At 36.1% G+C, this 24,870-nt stretch overlaps 1 protein-coding gene across 2 annotated transcripts in view; it reads right to left on the bottom strand.

The window, feature by feature from the left end:
- GOLM2 (golgi membrane protein 2) overlaps positions 1-24,870 on the bottom strand; it is a 111,180-nt gene that overhangs the window by 23,056 nt on the left and 63,254 nt on the right. For both annotated transcript variants that reach the window (XM_065871583.1, XM_065871582.1), the window contains exons 7-8: positions 10,357-10,455; positions 8,680-8,850 (exon numbers count right to left, since the gene is read on the bottom strand). In XM_065871583.1, coding sequence (XP_065727655.1) covers positions 8,680-8,850; positions 10,357-10,455 — 270 coding nt within the window. The remainder of the gene's footprint in view (positions 1-8,679; positions 8,851-10,356; positions 10,456-24,870) is intronic.

Here is a 24,870-nt window from a genome sequence, read left to right as displayed (position 1 = left end):
ATTGCACAATGACCTGTAGAGAGCCACCTTGATACTGACTGAAAACAAAACGAAGATTAAAAACTTTCTTGGGGGCTTTCCTGGTGGCGCAGTGGTTGAGAGTCCACCTGCCAATGCAGGGGACACGGGTTCGTGCCCCAGTCTGGGAAGATCCCACATGCCGCGGAGCGGCTAGGCCCGTGAGCCATGGCTGCTGAGCCTGCGTGTCCGGAGCCTGTGCTCTGCAACGGGAGAGGCCACAACAGTGAGAGGCCCGTGTACCGCAAAAAACAAAAACAAAAACAAAAACAAAAAACAAAAAAAACTTTCTTGGATATCATGTTCCAAAAACTTTTTATTCATCTTATATTTTTTCTCAGTTATATCCAAATGATGTCAGTAATAATAATGCCAATTTCTCTAAACTAAACCACTTCTGCATAAATCATTTTTATAATGTAAAATGATTAAATTTTCTGTACTACTACAGTAATTATTTCACATATATATTAAATTTTTAAAAAAATAAATTTTAAATTTATTTAAATTTTTAAAAAAATAAAAATTCAGGTTTAACCATTTATTTGGGTCTCCTTTTCCTTATGAAGGGCCCTGTGTCACGTTAAATAAATTTGTAGGTTTTTTTTTCCTGTTAATCTTTCTCAGTTTAATTTTCAGACCCAGCCAGGGATCCTCAAAAGGTCATGGAAAAATTTTTCCTCCCCTTCAACAGTTAATTACAAAATGATGTGGTATATACACTAATGATAATATGTTCAATGGATTGAAGTACAGTTGACCCTTGAACAACATGGGGGTTAGGGGTACTGACCCTCTGCATAGTCAAAGATCTACATATAATTTAAAGTTGCACCTCCATACATGCAGCAACCACATCCTCAGATTCAATCAACCACAGACTGTGTAGTACTGTAGTATTTACTAGTGAAAAAATCCACATATAAGTGGACCCATGCAGTTCAAATCCATGTTGTTTAAGGGTCAACTATACAGTGAGAGGGGAATGATTGATTTGGTCAAGACAGTAGGGATATGAGAAGGGCTTTATCAAATAGATGCCAGCAGAGCACAGCTTTAAAGTACAATTAGGAGTCTGCCAGAAATAGAACAAGAAAAGGAACTATTAAAGAATTTTTCCAAAACTTTAAAAGTATAGAGGAGGTCGTGTGATACAGTGAAAAAGCAGTGAACCTGAAGATAAGGGACCTAGATAATAGTCCTGGTTGTTCCACTATTTGCCTCAAGTAAATTAAACACTCTGGATCTAAATTTTCTTGTCTGTAAAATGAAGAAATCACATAATAGTGGAGTCTCAAACTTTAATGTTAATATAAATAAGGTCTAGGGTAGGGTCCGAAATCTTAACAATCACAGGTGATGTGGATGCTGCTAGTCCAGAGTAGTGAGTAATAGGGCATTAGATTATCTCTCATGGTTCTATTAGGAAACCATTGACCAAAACCACCCACCTTGGCCAGACATGGTAATAACCACCTGCATGAGTAGTCTCACAACAGGAGGTCCTGATAATGAACACAGTGCTGCCACCACAAACCAACCAGGAGAATTTGGTTCCCAAAGAAGGGAGGAGACACCAGTCCATAATATGTCCTGCCAACCTCCCAGAAACCCTCCTGCTGGAAACCATCTTGACTGAGAGATGCACACGCCATCAGGAAGGGCCTTGAATAGGACCAAATATGGGCACAGGCAAGATGATTGGCCAGAGACAACCCAGAAAGCTAACCCTATTACCATAAAACCTGAGACTGCAAGCCAAGTGGCAGAGCAGTTATCCTGGGTTCCCTTACCTTGCTGCTCTCTGCTCGAGCACTCCTTTCCAATAAAGTCTTTTGCTTTGCCAGTAAATGCATCTCCATGGACAATTCATTTCCAAGTGTTAGACAAGAGACCACTCTAGGGCCCTGGAAGGAGTCCCCCTTCTGGTAACAGTTCCTTGTATATACCTTAAATATTTGTTTTCTATTCTATTCTATTTTATTTTTCCTTTTTGGTCACTCTGCACAGCATGCAGAATCTTAGTTCCCCGACCAGGGATGGAAACTGCACCCCCTGCAGTGGAAGCACAGAGTCTTAACTGCTGGACTGCCAGGAAGTCTCAAATGTTTATTTTAAATAATTCTTCTACTATATAGAAACTTTTAGGCAAATAAGATTTTGAGAAGGATAAAACCAAAGAAGAAAACAGTAAGGATTTAAAAAAAGGATAAAATTGTAATTAAAACTACATTTGAGGCTAGTCATAGAACTTGATAAACTGACAGTGAAATTCTTCTGGAAGAACAGAGAAAAATTTAGCTTTTTAAAAATTTTAAGGTAGGTTCAGATTCTTATAAAGCAATGTAATGAATGTGTATTTCCTATGTAATGAAGCCTCCATAAAAACCCATGGAGATTTGGGGAGATTGGCATGCTTGGAACAGCATGGAAGCTCTGTGCTGTCCTATGCAACTCTTCCATATAGCTCCTCCTGAGTTATAGTTTTTATAAGCTGGTAATCTAGTAAGTAAAATATTTCTCCGAGTTCTGCAAGCTGCTCCAGCAAATTAATTGCACCCAAGAAAGTGGCTGTTGGTACCTTAGATCTTCATCCAGTCAGTTAGAAATATAGGCAACAATCTGGACTTGTAATTGGCATCTGAAGTGGGGGAGGACTGAGCCCTTAACCTGTGAGATCTGAGGTTATCTCCAGGTAGATAGTGTCAGAATTGAGTTAATCTGTAGATACCCAGCTGGTGTTAGAGAATTGCTTAGTGGTGTGGGAAAAACCCACACACATTGGAACTGGCATCAGAATCGTACCATATGCTAGGGATAAAGACAAGAAATGGAAAAAAATGGAAATTCTAGAGAGAGATAAAAATAGTGAAAGAATTTAATGTGAATTTATGTGTGTACAAGATAAACCAGAAGTAAATATCACAAAGGGAAAATAAATAATAATCCTGAGACAAATGGTTATCAAGATAGAGAAAACTAAATTTGGATCATTGTATATTCCAAAGAGGTCAAAGAATCCATTCGTGGTAAAAAAAAAATAAATGAAAATTAAGTAGTATATTTACGGCCAGAAAAAGGACAGATGATTTTCAATAAAAGAAATGAAAGTTGTCGTAAGAGTCAAGATGGATATGTTGGAATATACACAAATAAAAACCTATTGTGTTAAGTTCAGCTAAGTTGCAGGATACAAAATCAACAAACAAAAATCAGTCATTACTGGAGAAACGTGGAGGAAAGGGAACCCTTATGCTCTTGGTAGGAATCTAAATTGGTGTAACCGCTACAGAAAACAGTATGAAGGTTCCTCAAAAAATTAAAAATAGAATTACCATATGATCCAGAAATTCCATTTTGGGTATTTATCTGAAGAAAATTAAAACACTGACTTGAAACAGGCACCCCCATGTTCATTGCAGCATTATTTACAATAGCCAAGATATGGAAACAACCTAAGTGTCCATTGGTGGATGAATGGACAAAGAAAGTGTGGTATATATATGCAATGAAATATTATTTTGCAACAAAAAAGAATGAAATCTTGCTATTTGCAACAACATGGTTGAACCTTGATGGTATTATGCCAAGTGAAATAAGTAAGTACCATATGATCTCTTTTATATGTAGAATCTAAGAAAAAGTAAAACAAACAAATAAAAATCAAGCTCATAGGGACTTCCCTGGTGGCACAGTGGTTAAGAATCCGCCTGCCAATGCAGGGGACACAGGTTTGATCCCTGGTCTAGGAAGATCCCATATGCCATGGAGCAACTAAGCCCGTGAGCCACAACTACTGAACTTGTGCTCTAGAGCCCGCAAGCCACAACTACTGAAGCCTGCATGTCCTAGAGCCCAGCCCGCGAGCCCGCGTGCTGCAACTACTGAGTCCACGCACCGCAAATACTGAATCCTGTGTGCTCTAGGGCCCATGTGCTGCAACTACTGAAGCTCCTGTGTCTAGAGCCCGTGGTCCGCAACAAGAGAAGCCACTGCAATGAGAAGTCCACACGCTGCAATGAAGAGTAGCCCTCGCTTGCCACAATTAGAGAAAGCCTACAGCAATAAAGACCCAATGCAGCCAAAAAGAAAAAAAAAAAAAAAAATCAAGCTCATAGATACAGAGAACAGATTGGTGGTTGGCAGAGGTTGGGGGTGGGGACATGGGAGAAATGGGTGAAGGGCCGTCAAAAGGTAAAAAGAAAAAAAAATGTAGTTGATGTAAAATACTCATAAAATTTTTGAATCATATTCAAAATATTGATTTTTTATATATATATACACATATGTTTATGTATATGCTAATGTATATAACATAGGTATATTTTTACAGTATATTTAAAAACACTATTATTTCTAAAAGAGTGAAAATAAAATACCATTCTAAGATGAACCCAAATATTAGCAATTCTTAGAAATCTGCATTAAAAATTTTAAAACCAAAAGCCAAGTAAACAAATAAATCAGTCATATTTCTATGCACTAGCAATGAACAATCTGAAAAGGAAATTAAGAGAACAATTTGATTTACAATAACATAAAAAAGAATTAAATGTTTAGGAATAAATTTAACCAAGGAGGCATAAGACTTGTACACTGAAAACTACAAAAACTGCTGAAGAAAATTAAAGATACCCTAAATAAATGGAAAGACATCCCATCTTCATGGATTGGAAGACCTAATATTGTTCAAATGATAATACTCCCCAAAGTAATCTACAGATTTAATGTAATTCCTATTAAAATACCAACTGTCTCTTTAGTAGAAATAGACAAGCAGATCCTAAAATTCACATGGAATTGTAAGAGATGCCAAACAGTCAAAATAATCTTATAAAGAAGGGCAAAGTTGGAAGACTCACAGTTCCCAATTTCAAAACTTACTACAAAGTGACAGTAATCAAAACAGTGTGCTCCTGGCATCTGGTCTCAATGGAACAGAATTAAGAATCCAGAATAAACCCATACATGTGTGGTCAACTGATTTTCAACAAGGATACCAAGACTGTTCAATGGAGAAAGAAGGTGTCTTCAACAAATAGTGCTAGGACAACTGAATACTGATGCACAGAAGAACACAGCTGGATCCTTACCTCATATCGTATATAAATATTAACTTAAAATAGATCAAAAACTTACATATAAGAGCTAAAACTATTATTGTTGTGACCATTTTACAATGTATACAAACACCGAATCATCATGTTGTACACCTGAAACTAATATAATATTGTAAATCAATTATATTTCAAGTTAAAAAAAGAGCGAAAACTAGAGGTTCTTAGAAGAAAACATGACCTTTTTGATTTGGCAAAGGTTTCTTAGATATGACACCAAAAGCATGAACAACAAAAGAAAAATAGACAAACTGGACTTCATCAAAATTTAAAACTTTGTGCATCATAGAACACTATCAGAGAGTGAAAAAACAAATGATAGAATGGGTAAAAATATTTGCATATCATACATCTGATGAGGGTTTAGTATTCAGAATATATAAATAATGCTTAAAACTCAACAGCAAAGACAAACAACCCAATTTAAAAATGGGCAAAGGACTTGAATATACATTTCTCTAAAGAAGATATACAAATGGCCAACAAGTACGTGAAAAGATGCTCAATGTCATAGTCATTAGGGAAATGCAAATGAAAATCACAGTGAGATACCACTTCACAGGCACTAGGATGGCAACAGTAAAAACAACAGCAACAGTGGAAAGTACTGATAGTGCTGACAGGGATGTCGAGAAACTGGAGCTCTCGTGCATTGCTGATGGAACCGTAAAATGGTGCAGCTGCTGTGGAAAATAGTTTGGCAGTTTCCTATAAAGCTAAACATAGAATTACCATATAATCCAGCAATTCTACATCTAGGTACACACTTAAAGAATTGAAAACAAGTGTTCAACAAAAGCTTGTAAATGAATGTTCATCGCAGCACTATTCACAATAGCCAAAAAGTGGAAACAATCCAAATATCCATCTACAGATGAATAAACAAAATGTATTCATACAATTGAATATTATCCAGCCATAACAGAAATAAAGTCCTGATACCTGTGACAACATGGCTGAACTTTGAAAACAGTACGCTAAGAAAAAGAAGCCAGACACAAAAGGCTACATATTGTATGATTCCATTTACATGAAATATCCAGGATTCCAGGTGAATCCATAGAGTCAGAAAATAGGTTAGTCATTGCCAAGGACTGTGGGTAGGAGAAAATGGGGAGTGACTGCTTAATGGGTACAGGGTTTTCTTTTGTAGTGGTGAATACTTTCTGGAACTAGACAGTTGTAATGATTGCACATTATAAATGTACTAAATACTGCTGAATTGTGCACTTTGGTGAATTCTATATGTATTTTACCACAATTTTAAACTTATTTTTAATTTCTAAAAAAATCATTTGCATGATATAATAAAGTCTCATATCACAAAAGGCAGAAGAGGAAACTGCAGTAAAGTTAATTTATCAAAGGTTAGCATCTGAATTATTGATAAAGATTTGACAGAAAGGTACAGGATCAATCTCCAAAGTTATCAGGCTCAGTGGTCAAAACTGATGCACAGATTATATACCAAGATATAATTATAATATAATTCCTCACATAAAAATGGACAGGCCACCAGAAAGTAAATGCCTATTAAAACACCCTTAAGGAATCATTATATTCTAAATGCCTTACAAAAGAGTTAAAAAGCAAATGTGGCCAGGCCTTAGGGAAAGAAATAAATATAAACATCTCTAGTGACATTGTAAAACTGTTCTAGAGAACAATCTGACATTATGTAACAGGAGCTATAAAGTTAGTCAAGTACTTTGACCTAATAAATTCAGTTAGGGGACTACACTTTTAAAGGAATACCCAAAGTAGGAGAAGCAGGAAATAATTTGAAAAAAAGATATTCATAATCACGACATCTAACATAAGAAAATACAAAATAATTTAAATAATCAAAGAGTAGAGCTAAATGAACTATTATTATTGCCTAAACACAATGGAATATATGCATATGTCTATGTGTGTGTATATGTATATATGTATATTTTTAAATCATAACTATTTGATAGGTTAAAACACAGGTAAGAAATAATGCCAAAGTAAATCACAAAATAGTGCTCACATTGATTTCAACTCAATATATACATTGAAAAGAATTCAGAGTAAGATTTTAAAACTCAATAGGCTCTTTTAGAAATGAATTGTTGGGAATTCCCTGGTGGTCCAGTGGTTAGGACTCCATGTTTCCACTGCAGGGAGCATGGGTTTGATCCCTGGCTGGGGAACTAGGAACCCACATGCCACACGGCACAGACAAAAAAAAAAAAAAAAAAAAATTGTGGAATGTAGTAATTTCCTGGTGATCATTTTCCAATCACATTCTTTACCCAAAGACTGGTTAAAAAAAAGAGAGGTAAGACAACAATAACAATTTTTATAGAATAAACTATAAGTAGAAGAAAATCTTAAGTGATCAAATTAAGATATTTTATCTTAGTAAGATTCTGACCTTACTATAAACCTCTTTTTGTTGAGAAAAAAGTTTTGAAGCCAATTCCCCAACAAGATTTGGAGGAAATATTTTTTCACTGTATTTAAAATGTTAACCATATTCTTGTAAAAAAAAATATTTTTTATATAATACTTTAGTCAAGATACATGGATACGCTTTAAAATGTCAAGGAAGGAAAGTCAATTAAATGTACACAAACTATATATTCATATAGATGCAGAAATATGAATAACTGTCATAAGACCAATTTAAAAATGTAACACTGTGCAGTTATCACAGTACAAACAACCTGTGTACAAGTAAATACCTAAACACTGCTCTGAAGAGTTGTTGCCATAGAAGCCATCATTAAAAGTAAACAAAAGCAAACTGGAGCTTTCAGACATTCTGTCTAGTCAGAAGTTGAAGGGAAGAAGCCTTAAAAAGCAGAAGCAGTGAAAAGTACAGTTTAAGAGAGCTGGTCTAAGAGCCACTGTCCTGTCCCCAATTGTGTCTACTACTGGAATTTTTTTTTATACATCTTGAAAATCTACCAATTAGAAAATTATGCAGATTAACAGGTACTGTCCATTTATCATAATCAATACCTCTGAAACAATTAAGCAGTCAAACATTATTACACAGTATTATGAGTTTGTTCAATTTCTTTCACTTCTAGCACCTAAATGAAGCAAACTGCCATTGCAGGGAATGGAAAAGGAAACAGCATTGAACTTTCTACCATGGCAGTCTTTATTTCTTCCAGAACTCATTTTTCAAAACTCTTTATCTTCCCTCCTTTCTAATCAAAGTTTTCATATATTAGCCTAACAAAATATATCTTCTCTCACTTCTCAGAAAAATTTTACATTCATAAGAACTAATAGCATTTTTAAAAATCAACTCACCTGAAATTTATTTTTTAACACTGGAGAACAAGAGAAGTTTTTGAAAGTGTTCTTTAAAATATCTCTATCCGTTTAAAACCTATTTTTCTTTTAAATTTTATAACCGTCATACTTTCTCTTTGTATGTATATAACTTCACTATACATCCATTAGTTAGAGATTATAATAATAAAGACCTTAATTCAGACTTGTAAATAAATATATTATATTTAAAGAAATCTTTTCAGCATAATATTCATCAACTGATTCTTACTTTGCTTCAATTTATGGAGATCACCGGCTCGATCCTTAGTAGCCTGCTTTAGAATACCTGCTTGAATTCTGGGTTCACTCTCCAAGTTAGGGCCTGGAATTAAATGTTGAAGAGGATTGGAAGGCTTCTGTTTTGAAGTTCTGGGGTTTCCATTGTGGTTTACATGAGAATCTATGGCATAAAAACATCAAATTAAGGTCATATTTTGCAGAAGAATTTCATAAGATGTATCTGAGAAAAGGTAAGACACTTATCTGATACTGGGTAGTCAGGTAGCTTTTTTTTAAAGCTTTATTTCATTTCTTTAATCAAATCTTATAACCATTGTGATTTTAGTTGTGTGAAGTTTACTAATCATTCCCAGGTGGGTATCTTTAGTATTGATTATAAACCTATTCATCAATGGAATATACATCAATAGTAGAAACCCAAAGATTAAAATGGCAGTGATACCTGTAACTTTTCTTCCCTCCAAATTCTATATTGCTGTCAGAAATCTCCAAAATCCAATAAGGTTTTTAGAATTTCTAATCTTAAAGTTATTTTCATCTACACAGCGACATAACTGTTAACTCTTGATTCTTTCTTATTAGTATCTCCTGGATATAACTTTTCTTTCCCCCACCTCCCTTTTTAACTCATCAAAGCCTCGATTTAGATCTTTATTACAATTAATTTTAATCATACCAATTCTCATTTTAGGGGAACATTTCTGTAAAACTGAGTAGGTATTCAGTAGAAAACACACAGATAAGTACAGAGTAGGGAGTTTAATACAGGCGGATCTCATTTTATAGAAGGCCTCTGTGAGATAAACTTGAACACATTTTGGAGAAGGTAAAGACATATATACTGGTAGTGATGAAAGGGAACGTAGTCCAGAGTGGCAGAACAAATAATTCTCCCACTCTTAATAGTCCAGTAGACAAAGTTCATTTTGTAATGATCTCTCCCTGAGCTTTTTTTTTTTTTAATGAATCAGTTATATATACACATATGTTCCCATATCTCTTCCCTCTTGTGTCTCCCTCCCTCCCACCCTCCCTATCCCACCCCTCCAGGTGGTCACAAAGCACTGAGCTGATCTCCCCATGCTATGCGGCTGCTTCCCACTAGCTATCTACCTTACGTTTGGTAGTGTATATATGTCCATGCCACTCTCTCGCTTTGTCACAGCTTACCCTTCCCCCTCCCCATATCCTCAAGTCTGTTCTCTAGTATGTCTGTGTCTTTTTTCCCGTCTTACCCCTAGGTTCTTCATGACATCTTTTTTCCTCTAAATTCCATATATATCTGTTAGCATACAGTATTTGTCTTTCTCTTTCTGACTTACTTCACTCTGTATGACAGACTCTAGGTCTATCCACCTCATTACAAATAGCTCAATTTTGTTTCTTTTTATGGCTGGGTAATATTCCATTGTATATATGTGCCACATCTTCTTTATCCATTCATCCGATGATGGGCACTTAGGTTGTTTCCATCTCCGGGCTATTGTAAATAGAGCTGCAATGAATCTCCCTGAGCTTTTATCAGTCGTTTGACAATATACAAAGTTACCTAGAATAATGAATGATACTTCACTGTGCTGCTAAATGACATGTTTTATTCACTATGTAACAATACATGACCAGAAAATTGATTTTCAAATGGAATTTTAAGAATAAGACTTCATACCTGGAACCATATTTGGGGAGAGAGGTTGTCCAATTGGCAGATGGGAGATTACTTGATGACTTTCATATTGAGAAAAGGAAACAGGGGGTTTCTTTAAAGCTAAAATTAAAAACAGATCCATATTATTCCCCGTGATATTTTGGTTTCTAAATACCAATCACCATGAATCTGTTTACATTGCACTAATCCTATGATGCTTACTCTAATTTTGTAATCCTTATAATTGGTATATTAACTAACTAATTTATGGTTACTAATTGATATATTGCACCATCCATCACAGATTTTGATGATCAATAAATCTGACCAGAATACAAGATAGGAATTCTGTCTTGTTCATCACTATATCCCCAATACCTAGAATAGTGCCTGGCATATAACAGGAGCTCAATTAAAATTTGATGAATGAATAAATAAATGAATCTCTTCAGATACAGTGAGACCTTTTTATATGGATAGCATAAATAAAAATTGACATTTATAGATTAGGCAAAGCTATGAGAATATGCTACTCTAAGCTGCTCAGATTTTAAATAAAAACTAAATATGACTGATTCAACAAGTTCAGATTTTAGTTTTGAAAAGGGAATTTTTTTTTAACATCTTTATTGGAGTATAATTGCTTTACAATGGTGTGTTAGTTTCTGCTTTATAACAAAGTGAATTAGTTATACATATACATATGTTCCCATATCTCTTCCCTCTTGTGTCTCCCTCCCGCCCACCCTCCCTATCCCACCCCTCTAGGTGGTCACAAAGCACGGAGCTGATCTCCCTGTGCCATGTGGCTGCTTCCCACTAGCTATCTATTTTACGTTTGGTAGTGTATAAATGACCATGTCACTCTCTCACTTTGTCACAGCTTACCCTTCCCCCTCCCCATATCCTCAAGTCCATTCTCTAGTAGGTCTGTGTCTTTATTCCCATCTTACCCCTAGGTTCTTCATGACCTTTTTTTTCCCCTTAGATTCCATATATATGTGTTAGCACATGGTATTTGTTTTTCTCTTTCTGACTTGCTTCACTCTGTATGACAGTCTCTAGGTCCATCCACCTCACTACAAATAACTCAATTTCGTTTCTTTTTATGGCTGAGTAATATTCCATTGTATATATGTGCCACATCTTCTTTATCCATTCATCTGATGATGGACACTTAGGTTGCTTCCATCTCCTGGCTATTGTAAATAGAGTTTCAATGAACATTCTGGTACATGACTCTTTTTGAATTATGGTTTTCTCAGGGTATATGCCCAGTAGTGGGGTTGCTGGGTCATATGGTAGTTCTATTTGTAGTTTTTTAAGGAACCTCCATACTGTTTTCCATAGTGGCTGTATCAATTTACATTCCCACCAGCAGTGCAAGAGTGTTCCTGAAAAGGGAATTTTTAAGTTTTGTACAAAAAGCTTTACTAGCCAAGATGTACTTATTTAGAGCTGGGACTTTCTTCTCCCTTAAGAAATAAAGGCAATAGGGAAAGAGATCATTTTTCACTCACTCCACTGCAACCTTGGGCAGCTTAATGTGACAGAAAGGCAGAGAGCAAGAAGGAAACTAGACAGAAGGCAAACAGATAAAGAGAAAAAAAAATAGAGAGCCCATCTATAAGATATGGTTAGTGGCACATTTTATTCTTCTAAAACTTTGGTGTGGCAGACACGATGCTTTGTGACCCCATTTCATTATATTTTTCCTAGGCACAGAGGAAGATAAGCCTTCCTTACTTTTATGTGCCACGAAACTGGGTTCTAACCGTAAGACTGTAAGTGAAACAGAATGTAAGTGAAACAGAATGAGTCACTTCCAACTATGCCAATAAAATCTTCTGTGCAAATCACCTACAATCTCTCTTCCCTTCTGTCACAAATTAGGAGGCTACATATGAGGATAGTGGCATCAAATAATGGAAGAGGACACTGCTTAGAGAGAGCTGCAAAGAGAATCATGCAACCTGCATCAGTCTGTAATGTGAACAATAAATGAAACTTTATTGCTTTAAGCAATTGCAATTTGGGGATTATTTGTTAGTACATAACAGCCTCGTCAGTCCTAACTAGTATACTTGGGTTATTTTTATAATCCTCAAAGTTTATTTCGGTGACTGTATTTCATTTATTATTATATAGATTTCTAAACTTAAGGACCCAAGAAGTTTAAAATTCACTCTAAGAAAGCAACCCATTCAAATTTACAGAAAGTTGAGGTTTTCTATATCTTACTGTGTTCCCCCATTTCCTTGTTCGTATTGCCAGCTGCAATGCCCAACACTCACCACTGCACGTAAGACAGCTAAATAACAACAATCAGCTAACATCTTTAAAGAGCAGTACTTTCCCAGGTTTAACACCATTTTGATTTGCTAACAGACTCTGAGAACAACTAAGCATCTGGTAGATATACTGGAAAGAGAAGTCAGTCACAATGTACAAACTTGTGGATCACTGTTGGACCCTAGCTGGCTCCAGTACTATATAAACCAAAAGACAAGAGAGGGTACTTTCAATACTAAACAGGAAGTGATCATACATGTTCTTAGCTTTATTTAATAATGCCTCCTGCCCAAGAACAAGATGACTATTCAGAGGCAAAACTATGAAGATTTATATAGGTAGAAAAAGCTGGATTAAAAAGAGCCTTTATATATGGGTTCGATCCCTGGTTGGGCAACTAAGATCCCACATGCCATGTGGTGCAGCCAAAAAAAAAAAAGAGTCTTTATAAAACATCCAGAGGAGTTTAGAACTGATATACAGGCATACCTTTGTATTGCAGGTTCAGTTCTAGACCACTGCAATAAAGTGAATATCACGATAAAGCGAGTTGCATGCATGTTTTTGGTTTCCCAGTGCATATAAAAGTTATGTTTACACTATACAGTAGTCTATTAAGTGTACAGTAGAATTATGTCTAAAAATCAATGTGTACACAACTTAATTTAAAAATACTTCATTGTTAAAAAATACTAAACATTACCTGAGCCTTTAGCAAGTCGTAATCTTTTTGTTGGTGGAAGGTTTGAAATATTGCAAGAATTACCGAAATGTGACGCAGAGGCAATGAAAAGAGCAAATGTTGTTGGGGAAATGGCACTGATAGATTTGCTTGACAAAGGATTGCCACAAACCTTCAATTTGTAAAAAAACACGATCTGTGAAGTACTGTAAAGCTAAGCACAATAAAACACGGCGTGTCTGTAGCAGAAACTATACAGTCAAGCCTTGACATCCATGGGGGACTGGTTCCAGGACACCTGACCCCACCCTCATGCTCAAGTCCCTTAGTCAGTCTTCCTTATTCATGGTTCTGCATCTGAGGATTCAAACAATCACGGAGTGCAAATACAGTATACAATCTGAGGCTGGTTGAATCCACCAAGGAGGAACCTGAGGACATGACTGTGGTAATATGGAGCCTTATAAGTTTGACGTGAATTACTACATTTCTGTAAAAATTTATAAAAATATAAATGGGAAGAAATTTAAAATGAGCTGTAATTCCACCACTTAAAGATAACCACTGCTACCATTTCAAGATTATCTGTTTTGTTTGTTTTTTTCTGTACATTACACCATATACCATAAACAAAATTAGGATACCATCATATATACTATCTTATAATCTGATTTTTTATTTAATATTTTATATACATTTTTCTATGTCATCCCATTTTCTTCTACAGCATTCCTAAATGGTAGTACTGAATCAAAACTTCCAACTTACTAGGTTTGGCTAGAAAGATCTGGGTAAAGAATTGCCACAAGGACTTTAGAGTGCCATAAACTGCATCAGCTAAGCTAGTTGGTGGACAGACTTTTACTACTTAGGAAAAAGTAATGTGTGTTCTGTAAACACTTTGGTTTCTATGCTTTCACTGTGACTTTTTTGTTTATTTTCTTAGAAAAGTTCCTTTAAAAAAAACTCCAGCCTTTTTCTTTTGTTGAACTAAGGGGAGAGGTGATTTATTTATATCCAGGACAAGACAGAGGCTTTCCCAGGAGCCAGAATTAACAGTTACAGTTAGTGGTACCAAAACAAATGAAGATCCGGAAAATTACTAGTGGACTTGGACACAAAATAAGACTGCTAATCTTGCTCTCCGATTTTGGATAGGATTCTTCAGACTTTTTTTCTATACACATTCAAGTATCTAATTTTTCCTCCACAAAAATGAAATTATATTGTACGTGCTTCCTTGTAACCTGCTTTTTTTCATTAAAAAAATCATAGGTATATTGGGAATTCCCTGGCAGCCCAGTGGTTAGGACTCTGCACTTTCATTGCCGGGGGCCCAGGTTCAATCCCTGGTTGGGGAACTAAGATCCCACAAGCCACATGGCTGGGCCAAAAAACAAAAAAAAAATCATAGATATATGTATATGTTAATAAAAACAGCTCAACACTATCTTTTTTAATGACTACATATCACATCTATGGATAAAACACATTTAATGAACTAATAAGCTTACCTATAACATTTATATGGTCTTCAATTTATTATTATAAATAATTTTATGGTGCGAATTTTTGTAACTACATGATAGAGTGAGTTCTCAGGGAAGTACTAAACACTAGGTCAATGACTATGTGTACTTATTAAACAAATTAAGAGAAACAATAAATGTGAGCTCAAAGACAACTGAAGTCTGGGAAAGAATTAAGACACTGAAAAGAATGCAAACAATTATATATGATATTAAACTTATAATCTGTGATATACTTTACTCAGGTCCTCTCCATTGACGACCACTGAGAGCCAGGGGAAAACATACAAGTCAACAGAGAATAGCATGCTGCTATCAGATAATATCATGAATAACTAGGCTGTTAAAATATATATCATTGATAAAGCCATTATTAAGCAAAATTACCAAACATAAAATGGTGAAACCTATTTAACATAAAGATAAAATACCGGATACACTAGAGCACATAGCTTTTATCCTACCACTATGATACTGGGTTTTGTCTTTTTTATAAAGGAGAGCTATCAAATATGGAAATTCAATCTTTCAGCAATACTTTTTTTTTACATCTTTATTAGAGTATAAGTGCTTTACAATGGTGTGTTAGTTTATGCTTTATAACAAATTGAATCAGTTATACATATACATATGTTCCCATATCTCTTCCCTCTTGCGTCTCCCTCCCTCCCACCCTCCCTATCCCACCCCTCTAGGTGGTCACAAAGCACTAAGCTGCTCTCCCTGTGCTATGCGGCTGCTTCCCACTAGCTATCTACCTTACATTTGGTAGTGTATATATGTCCATGCCTCTCTCTCGCTTTGTCACAGCTTACCCTTCCCCCTCCCCATATCCTCAAGTCCATTCTCTAGTAGGTCTGTGTCTTTATTCCATTATGGCCATTCTGACTGGTGTGAGACGATATCTCATTGTAGTTTTGATTTGCATTTCTCTAATGATTAATGATGTCTTTCATGTGTTTGTTGGCAGTCTGTATATCTTCTTTGGAGAAATGTCTATTTAGGTCTTCTGCCCATGTTTGGATTGGGTTGTCTGTTTTTTTGTTATTGAGCTGCATGAGCTGCTTATAAATTTTGGAGATTAATCCTTTGTCAGTTGCTTCATTTGCAAATATTTTCTCCCATTCTGAGGGTTGTCTTTTGGTCTTGTTTATGCTTTCCTTTGCAGTACAAAAGCTTTGAAGTTTCATTAGGTCCCATTTGTTTTTTTTTTTTTTTTTTTTTAACATCTTTATTGGGGTATAATTGCTTTACAATGGTGTGTTAGTTTCTGATTTATAACAAAGTGAATCAGCTTTACATATACATGTGCTCCCATGTGTCTTCCCTCTTGCGTCTCCCTCCCTCCCACTCTCCCCCTCCCACCCCTCCAGGCTGTCCCAAAGCCCCGAGCTAATATCCCTGTGCCTTGCGGCTGCTTCCCCCTAGCTATCTACCTTACTACGTTTGTTAGTGTGTATATGTCCATGACTCTCTCTCGCCCTGTCAAAACTCACCCTTCCCCCTCCCCATATCCTCAAGTCCGTTCTCCAGTAGGTCTGCGCCTCTATTCCTGTCTTATCCCTAGGTTCTTCATGACATTTTTTCCCCTTAAATTCCATATATATGTGTTAGCATACGGTATTTGTCTTTGTCTTTCTGACTTACTTCACTCTGTATGACAGACTCTAGGTCTATCCATCTCATTACAAATATCTCAATTTCATTTCTTTTTAAGGCTGAGTAATATTCCATTGTGTATATGTGCCACATCTTCTTTATCCATTCGTCCAATGATGGGCGCTTAGGTTCTTTCCATCTCCGGGCTATTGTAAATAGAGCTGCAATGAACATTTTGGTACATGACTCTTTTTGAATTTTGGTTTTCTCAGGGTATATGCCCAGTAGTGGGATTGCTGGGTCATATGGTAATTCTATTTGTAGTTTTTTAAGGAACCTCCATACTGTTCTCCATAGTGGCTGAACCAATTCACATTCCCACCAGCAGTGCAAGAGTGTCCCCTTTTCTCCACACCCTCTCCAGCATTTATTGTTTCTAGATTTTTTGATGATGGCCATTCTGACTAGTGTGAGATGATATCTCATTGTAGTTTTGATTTGCATTTCTCTAATGATTAATGATGTTGAGCATTCTTTCATGTGTTTGTTGGCATTCTGTATATCTTCTTTGGAGAAATGTCTGTTTAGGTCTTCTGCCCATTTTTGGATGGGGTTGTTTGTTTTTTTGTTATTGAGCTGCTTGTAAATTTTGGAGATTAATCCTTTGTCAGTTGCTTCATTTGCAAATGTTTTCTCCCATTCTGAGGGTTGTCTTTTGGTCTTGATTATGGTTTCCTTTGCTGTGCAAAAGCTTTGAAGTTTCATTAGGTCCCATTTGTTTATTTTTGTTTTTATTTCCATTACTCTAGGAGGTGGGTCAGAAAGGATCTTGCTGTGATTTATGTCATAGAGTGTTCTTCCTATGTTTTCCTCTAAGAGTTTGATAGTTTCTGGCCTTACATTTAGGTCTTTAATCCATTTTGAGCTTATTTTTGTGTATGGTGTTAGGGAGTGATCTAATCTCATACTTTTACATGTACCTGTCCAGTTTTCCCAGCACCACTTATTGAAGAGGCTGTCCTTTCTCCACTGTACATTCCTGCCTCCTTTATCAGAGATAAGGTGACCGTATGTGCGTGGGTTTATCTCTCGGCTTTCTATCCTGTTCCATTGATCTTTCTGTTTTTGTGCCAGTACCATACTGTTTTGATTACTGTAGCTTTGTAGTATAGTCTGAAGTCAGGGAGCCTGATTCCTCCAGCTCCGTTTTTCATTCTAAAGATTGTTTTGGCTATTCGGGGTCTTTTGTGTTTCCATACAAATTGTGACATTTTTTGTTCTAGTTCTGTGAAAAATGCCAGTGGTAGTTTGATAGGGATTGCATTGAATCTGTAGATTGCTTTGGGTAGTAGAGCCATTTTCACAATGTTGATTCTTCCAATCCAAGAACATGGTATATCTCTCCATCTATCTGTATCATCTTTAATTTCTTTGATCAGTGTCTTATAATTTTCTGCATATAGGTCTTTTGTCTCCTTAGGTAGGTTTATTCCTAGATATTTTATTCTTTTTGTTGCAATGGTAAATGGGAGTGTTTTCTTGATTTCACTTTCAGATTTTTCATCATTAGTGTATAGGAATGCCAGAGATTTCTGTGCATTAATTTTGTATCCTGCTACTTTACCAAATTCATTGATTAGCTCTAGTAGTTTTCTGGTAGCATCTTTAGGATTCTCTATGTATAGTATCATGTCATCTGCAAACAGTGACAGCTTTACTTCTTCTTTTCCGATTTGGATTCCCTTTATTTCCTTTTCTTCTCTGATTGCTGTGGCTAAAACTTCCAAAACTATGTTGAATAAGACTGGTGACAGCGGGCAACCTTCAGCAATACTTATTAAGTGCGTACTGTATGCTAAGCACCGTTCTAAAAATCTGGAGATTCAACGGTGGACAAAACAGACCAAGTTATATAACAAGTAAATTTAAAAGTATGTACATGGGGTGACCCAACACTGGAGCCTGCCTGGGCTCTTTGGTAGGGCTGGTGGCAGACTCTGGGAGGGCTCACGCTGGGGGTTGCTTCCCCAAACTTCTGCTGCCGGTTTCCTTGTCCTCACGGTGAGCCACGGCGACCCCCCACCTCTGCAGGAGACCCTCCAACAGTAGCAGATTCCACATATAAGCGATATATGATATTTGTCTCTCCGTGCCTGAGTTGCTTCACTTAGTATGATAGTCTCTGGGTCCATCCATGTTACTGCAAATGGTATTATTTCTTTCTTAATGGCTGAATAATATTCCACTGGTATGTACCACATCTTCTTTGTCCATTCGTCTGTCAGTGGATATTTGGGTTGCTTCCATGTCTTGGCTATTGTGAACAGCGCTGCAGTGAACACTGGGGTGCATGTATCCTTTCAAACCATGTTTTCCTCTGGGTGTGGGCCCAGGAGTGGGATTGCTGGATTGTATGGTAGCTCTAGTTTTGGTTTTTGGGTAAACCTCCATACTGTTCTCCATAGTGGCTGTACCAATTTATATTCCCACCAACAGCATAGGAGGGTTCCCTTTTCTCCACACCTTCTCCAGCGTTTGTTGTTCGTAGACTTTTTGATGATGGCCGTTCTGAATGGTGTGGGGTGATAACTCATAGTGGTTTTGATTTGCATTTCTCTAACGATTGGTGATGTTGAGCATCTTTTCATGTTAATGACAATATATTTTTAACAATATTCACCAGATCCAATCAGCCCTTGATTTATTTCTATTGTATTAAAATGCTATTTTACACTTGAAACTAATATAAAATTGTAAATCAACCACACTTCAATAAATTAATTAATTAAATGCTACTTTAAAATAAGTATGTACAGAATATAATATAAATGTCAGAGTGAAAATGTTATGCATAAAGTAAAACAGGGACGTGTGATAGAGAGTAGTGGGACACTCTATTCTAGTTGGTTGGTCAGGGGAGGTATTTCTGAAGAAGACATATTTGAGCAGAGGTATGAATGAAACGTGAAGGAAGACTATTCAGGCAGAGATCAGTAAGTACAAAGGCCTTGAGACAGGAACATGCACAGCACATCTGAGGAAATGCAAACAAAGCAGTGGAGGGAAAGCATAGAAATGAAGTCAGAGAGGAGAGGAGGAGCCATATTAGAGACAACGAACAATAAAAAATGTTAGGATAGGTAGTTAGGGGGCTGAGGGCTGGTACTAAACTGGTAATTCCAAAGGAAGCAGTAATAGTACTAATTATAATAATAGTAGCTCCCGCTTTCTGAATACTTAGTATGAACCAGGCAATAATCTCATGTCACTCTCAAATCTATCTGAGATAGATATCCCCTTTCACAGATGAGGAACTGAAACTCATGACAGTAGAGATGAGACATACCTCTCACTTGACTTAAAAATTCAAAGTAGTCATTTCTGGAGAACCTGGCTGATATGCTTACAAAAGGTAATAGGAAGTTTAGGGCTAATCCTCCTCAACTTCTCTATTAGCCCTCAGCTGCAGTCTTTACCCTGAGAACCAAAAAAGAAGTATATTTGCCTTTCACTCTCATTTTCTTATTTCAGTGACAGCTACAATCTTTAAAATGTTCACATTCCTAGTTTTCTGCCTTACAGGGCTTCACAACCCAGTGCCTGTGACGATGGAGAAGGAATATGGCACTAGTAACCAGTGGTGCTCAAATCTGGCAACACTTTAGTTTTACAGATACCACCCCGGACATACTGAATATCGGGATGGTACCTACGTATCTGTATTTATTAAAAGCTCCAAACGTGGTTCTGTTGCACAGCTAAGAGAATAAAAGATAGAATAAAAAGCATGGGCTTTAGAGTTAGACCAGGGCTCAAATCATGGCTCTGTAATTTATTAACTGTAAGACTTTAGTGCCTAACTTCTTAAAGCCTCAGTCTTCATCTGAAAAACAGGGATAATGCCATCTGCCTTGCATGATCAATGTGGGAAATAAGTGAGAATATTTGCTAATAGATTATGATAGATGCCTAGAAAATAGTAGGTGTTCAACATATACTAAGTATTTAGAGTTGTCAAAGTTAAGCATTTATCACTAAAATGAAAAAAGAATCCAAGATTCAGGTTGAGGAAACAAAAACATTTAAATGTAAAACTACCAGCCCTAACCAATTTATTGAGCCTCCTGATTACACAGTTTGCTCACACTTAGGAATCCTGATGAATGTTTACTTATAGTAATGTTTCTGGAAGTTCACGAAACTCTGATCAGTAATTACCCATTAAAATAGTAATCATTCAGAAGCATGAATGCTCAATACAAAACAATGATGTAACATTCTTATGTTATTTTGTTCTGCGTACATAAACAGATGTAACATGTTTGTAACTGCTCAAATGTTGACCAGTGGAGCCATCTCAGCCCTCTAAGAAATACAGGTACATGTCTATAGAGACTATTAAAATGATGTTCTCATATGGCTTCTAAGACCTGGTCTGTGAACTCAAAATTCCTTCATACTTAAAAATCCATTTATATAATTTAAAAAGAATAACATGGACTTCCAATGCTAGCCATGATGTAATAACCAGTACTGGACTTACCCTCTCTCATATCCTAAACAATTTTTAATATGGACAAAATAGATAAAGCATTGGACAACCAGAGTACAAGACCAATTCTTAAAAGAAGCGATATACATGAGATGAACAGTCTCAGTGAGCAGAGGAAGCAGATTGGGCTGCTGAGGTGGCTGGAACCTGTAGGACAGAATACTATAGAAAAAGAAGCTGTGTGAAATGGGGGACAGAAATCTGCATGGATAGTCCCCTTGGGTCTCTGGCCAAGACCTGGGCTGTGTATACATACGGTGAGATTCTATGGGGCCTAACACACAGTACCTGCTGCAGGGCTGAGAGCTGAACAAAAAAAACAGAGGTCATGTAGCACTTGGAGACGACTGGATCTCCGGCCCACAGTACAGAATCTTCACTGAGCATCTTGGGCATTCAAATGAAATGCTAAAAGTCTACTTTAAAAGAAGGGATCACACCTTAGAGTTAAGGGCCATGTCCTCAGACTAAGAACAAAATCAACACTGACCTGCCCAAACAAAGCATAAAACCAAGCCTAACAGATTTAACTGTCTGTAACTTAACTGTCTGCAAGAAAAAAACTCAGCACCCTTTAAAAGAAGACAACAAAATCCATTCATACAGTACATGATAAAGTTACTAAGCATATAAAGAAATAGGCAATACCACCCGTAATCAAGAAAAAAAGCAATCAACAGAAACAGACTCAAAAATGATCCATTTGTATAAACTAGCAAACAAGGACTGGTAAACAACTGTTTTACACACACAAACACACACACACACAAAGATTTAAAGGGAAAGATAGGGATATCCAACAGAGAAGTGGAAACTAAAACAAGAACCAAATGGAAATTTTAGAGCTGAAAATACATCTGAAATGAAAAACTACACTAGATGGGTTCTGAACAGCAGTCTAAACACTGCAGAAAAAGGGGTCAATGAACTTGAAGACAAATCAAAGACATTAAAAAGTTGAAAGAGAAAAATTATTGTAAAAAAATGAACAAAAACTTCAGTGACATGTGGGACAATATCAAGCAGTCTGCAATGCATGTACTTTGAGTCTTAGGGAAAAAATAGGGCAGAAAAATTTCTAAATAATATTCAAATTTGAATAAAGGCTGGAAATTCACCAAATTTGGTGAAAAATATCACCCCCCAGATTAAATAACCTCAGGGAATTCCAAGCAGAATAAGTACAAAGAAAAACGAGACCAAGGCACACCTTAGTCAAACTGATAAAAATGAAAACTAAAGAGAAAAATTTTAAAGCAGTTAGAGAAAACGAATACACACTAATACAAAAGCACAACAGAAAGAATAATGGTTGACTTAGAATCATTGTTGGCTAGAAGGCAATGGAACTGTGTCTTTAAAGGGCTGAAAGAAAAAAAAACAACCATATTTCTATATCCAGTAAAAATATCCCTCAAAATAAGTATGAAATAAAAATGTTTTCAGATAAACAAGAGTTGGAAAAATTTGTTGCTAGAAGACCTGCATTTCAAGAAATGCTTAAGGAAGTTCTTCAAGCTGAAGGGAAAATGATAATCAAGATAGAAATTAGAATCCATGGGAAGGAATAATGAGCACTGTTTAAGTGGTAAGTATGTGGTAAATATAAGAGACCATAATATTTTCTTCTCCCATTTTCTTAAAAGGTTTTTTTAAAAAAATTATTTATTCATAATTTTGGCTGCCTTAGGTTTTTGTTGCTGCACGTGGGCTTTTCTCTAGTTGCGGCGAGTGGGGGCTACTCTCCGTTGCGGTGCACGGGTTTCTCATTGCGGTGGCTTCTCCTGTGGCAGAGCACGGGCTCTAGGCACGCGGGCTTCAGTAGTTGTGGCTTGCGGGCTCAGTAGTTGTGGCTCGCAGGCTCTACAGCACAGGCTCAGTAGTTGTGGTGCACGGGCTTAGCTGCTCCGCGGCATGTGGGATCTTCCTGGACCAGGGCTCGAACCCATGTTCCCTGCATTGGCAGGCAGATTCTTAATCACTGCACCACCAGGGAAGCCCTTAAAAGGCTTTTTAAACCAAAGTAATAATGGAAACACTGGGATTTTTAACATATAGAAATACCATATATGATAACAACCGCACAAAGAATGAGGCAAAGTAAATGGAATTATATCTCTGTAAGGTTCTAACATTTTACCTGAAGTAGTACAATACTATTTCTAATTATACCATGATACGTATAGGATGCATATAGTAATCCCTAGAATAACCACTAAAACACAATACTTTAGAAGTATAGTTTTTAAAAAGTGAGAGAAACAGGTACCAATTAAACCCTCAAACTCACTGAGTCCTATTCTATCCTATTCTCCCTGGATGATACTTGCTGGTTCAAGGCTATTTTGATTCCTTTTTTCTTAATTGTGGCCAATATAAATTGTGGCCCCATAAAATATGACACTGAAAGAAATGTCTTTCAATTATAAACCAAATGTATCATTAGAAGTTTATGTAATTATGTACCTTTACTAGCAGTTTCCAGGAATATGTACAATTTGATAATGTGCTAGTATTTCTCCCCTACAACAACAATAAAAAATGCCCAATTTTACCTGATTTGTTTCTTCTATAACAGGGATCTTTGAAAACTTTTTCTTAAAGCGCTAGATAGTGAATATTTTAAGCTTGTAGTCCATACTCAATTCTGCCGTTCTAGCACAAAAGCAGTCACTGACAATACACAACAAATGAGCATGGTAATATTCAGTAAAACTATTTATTAAAACAGGCAACCAATCTGTAGTTTGCCAATTTCTGTTTTACAAGATGCCTAAAAGTCTATTTACAATGATTTAATTTGTTAAAATATTTTAATGTGTTTTTATAAATTTATATAATTTTTCCTCTAAAAGCTCTAAACTTTAGAGAAAGAACCTTTGCCCCCCCAAAAAAGATTAACTACACTGCTTCTTTAAAACATAATCTTCTTTTTTCTTCTCTCAAATATTGCTATAATTATCTCTTTAATTTTTAAAAAAATATTTATTTTTGAATAGGTATTTAATAAAATTACCTCATAAAAGTTTGAAACCAACATTCAAAAGGTTATATAATGAAAAGTCCCCTTTTCATCTCTGTCCTCAGTCTTCTTCCCCAGAAACAAACCCTATTACCAGTTTCAATTAGAGCAGCACTATCCAATAGGACTTTTTGCAATGATGGAGACGTTCTATATCTGTGCTGTCCAATACAATAGCCAGTAGCCACGGTGACTATTAAGCCCTTGAAGTGTGGCTAAGTTTGATCAAGGAACTGAAATTTTAGTTTTATTTAAGTTTAATGAATTTAAATAGCTACATGTGACCAGCGGCTAATGTACTGATATTAGGCAGTACAGACCTAGAGAATCCTCTGAGAGCAGTGGTGTTCTAGGTTGGCTACATAATACAATCACTTAAGAAGCATTTAAACATTCAGAGCCCTAGCCGCAACTCAGATCAAATATATAAAAATCTCTGGAGTGGGACTCAGGCATCGGTTTTTTTTTTTCTTTTTTAACTCCCCAGTGATTCCAATATATGGCCAAGGTAGAAATCTTCTGTTCTAGAAAGTTAATTATCTTATAAATAGAGTAGCTCTACCTAGAAAGAAAAGCAAACTTTTAGAAAACCAAAAAGGTTTTCTTTATAAATTATTAATTATAAAAGAACTTCTGACTGCTTAGGTACATAAAAATCTTTATAACTTTATGAGGTTTTCCCCAAAGTAGACCATTAGAGGCAATTTTTACTGAGATTAACTAGCTCTTAAAACTAGAAAGAAGTTTCCAAGTAAGAAATAAGATTTTCCTCTCTGTTGATATGCATGATATGGAAAAGGTATTTGCATTACATACTATTAAGGAACTCTTAAAAATCAATAAGGAAAATACTAACAAT

Source organism: Phocoena phocoena, chromosome 2 (assembly GCF_963924675.1).
Source record: "Phocoena phocoena chromosome 2, mPhoPho1.1, whole genome shotgun sequence".
In the NCBI taxonomy this organism is placed as follows: domain Eukaryota; kingdom Metazoa; phylum Chordata; class Mammalia; order Artiodactyla; family Phocoenidae; genus Phocoena; species Phocoena phocoena.
The sequence above is the reverse complement of the archived record's forward strand: the minus strand, read 5'-3'. Positions and strand labels throughout refer to the sequence as shown.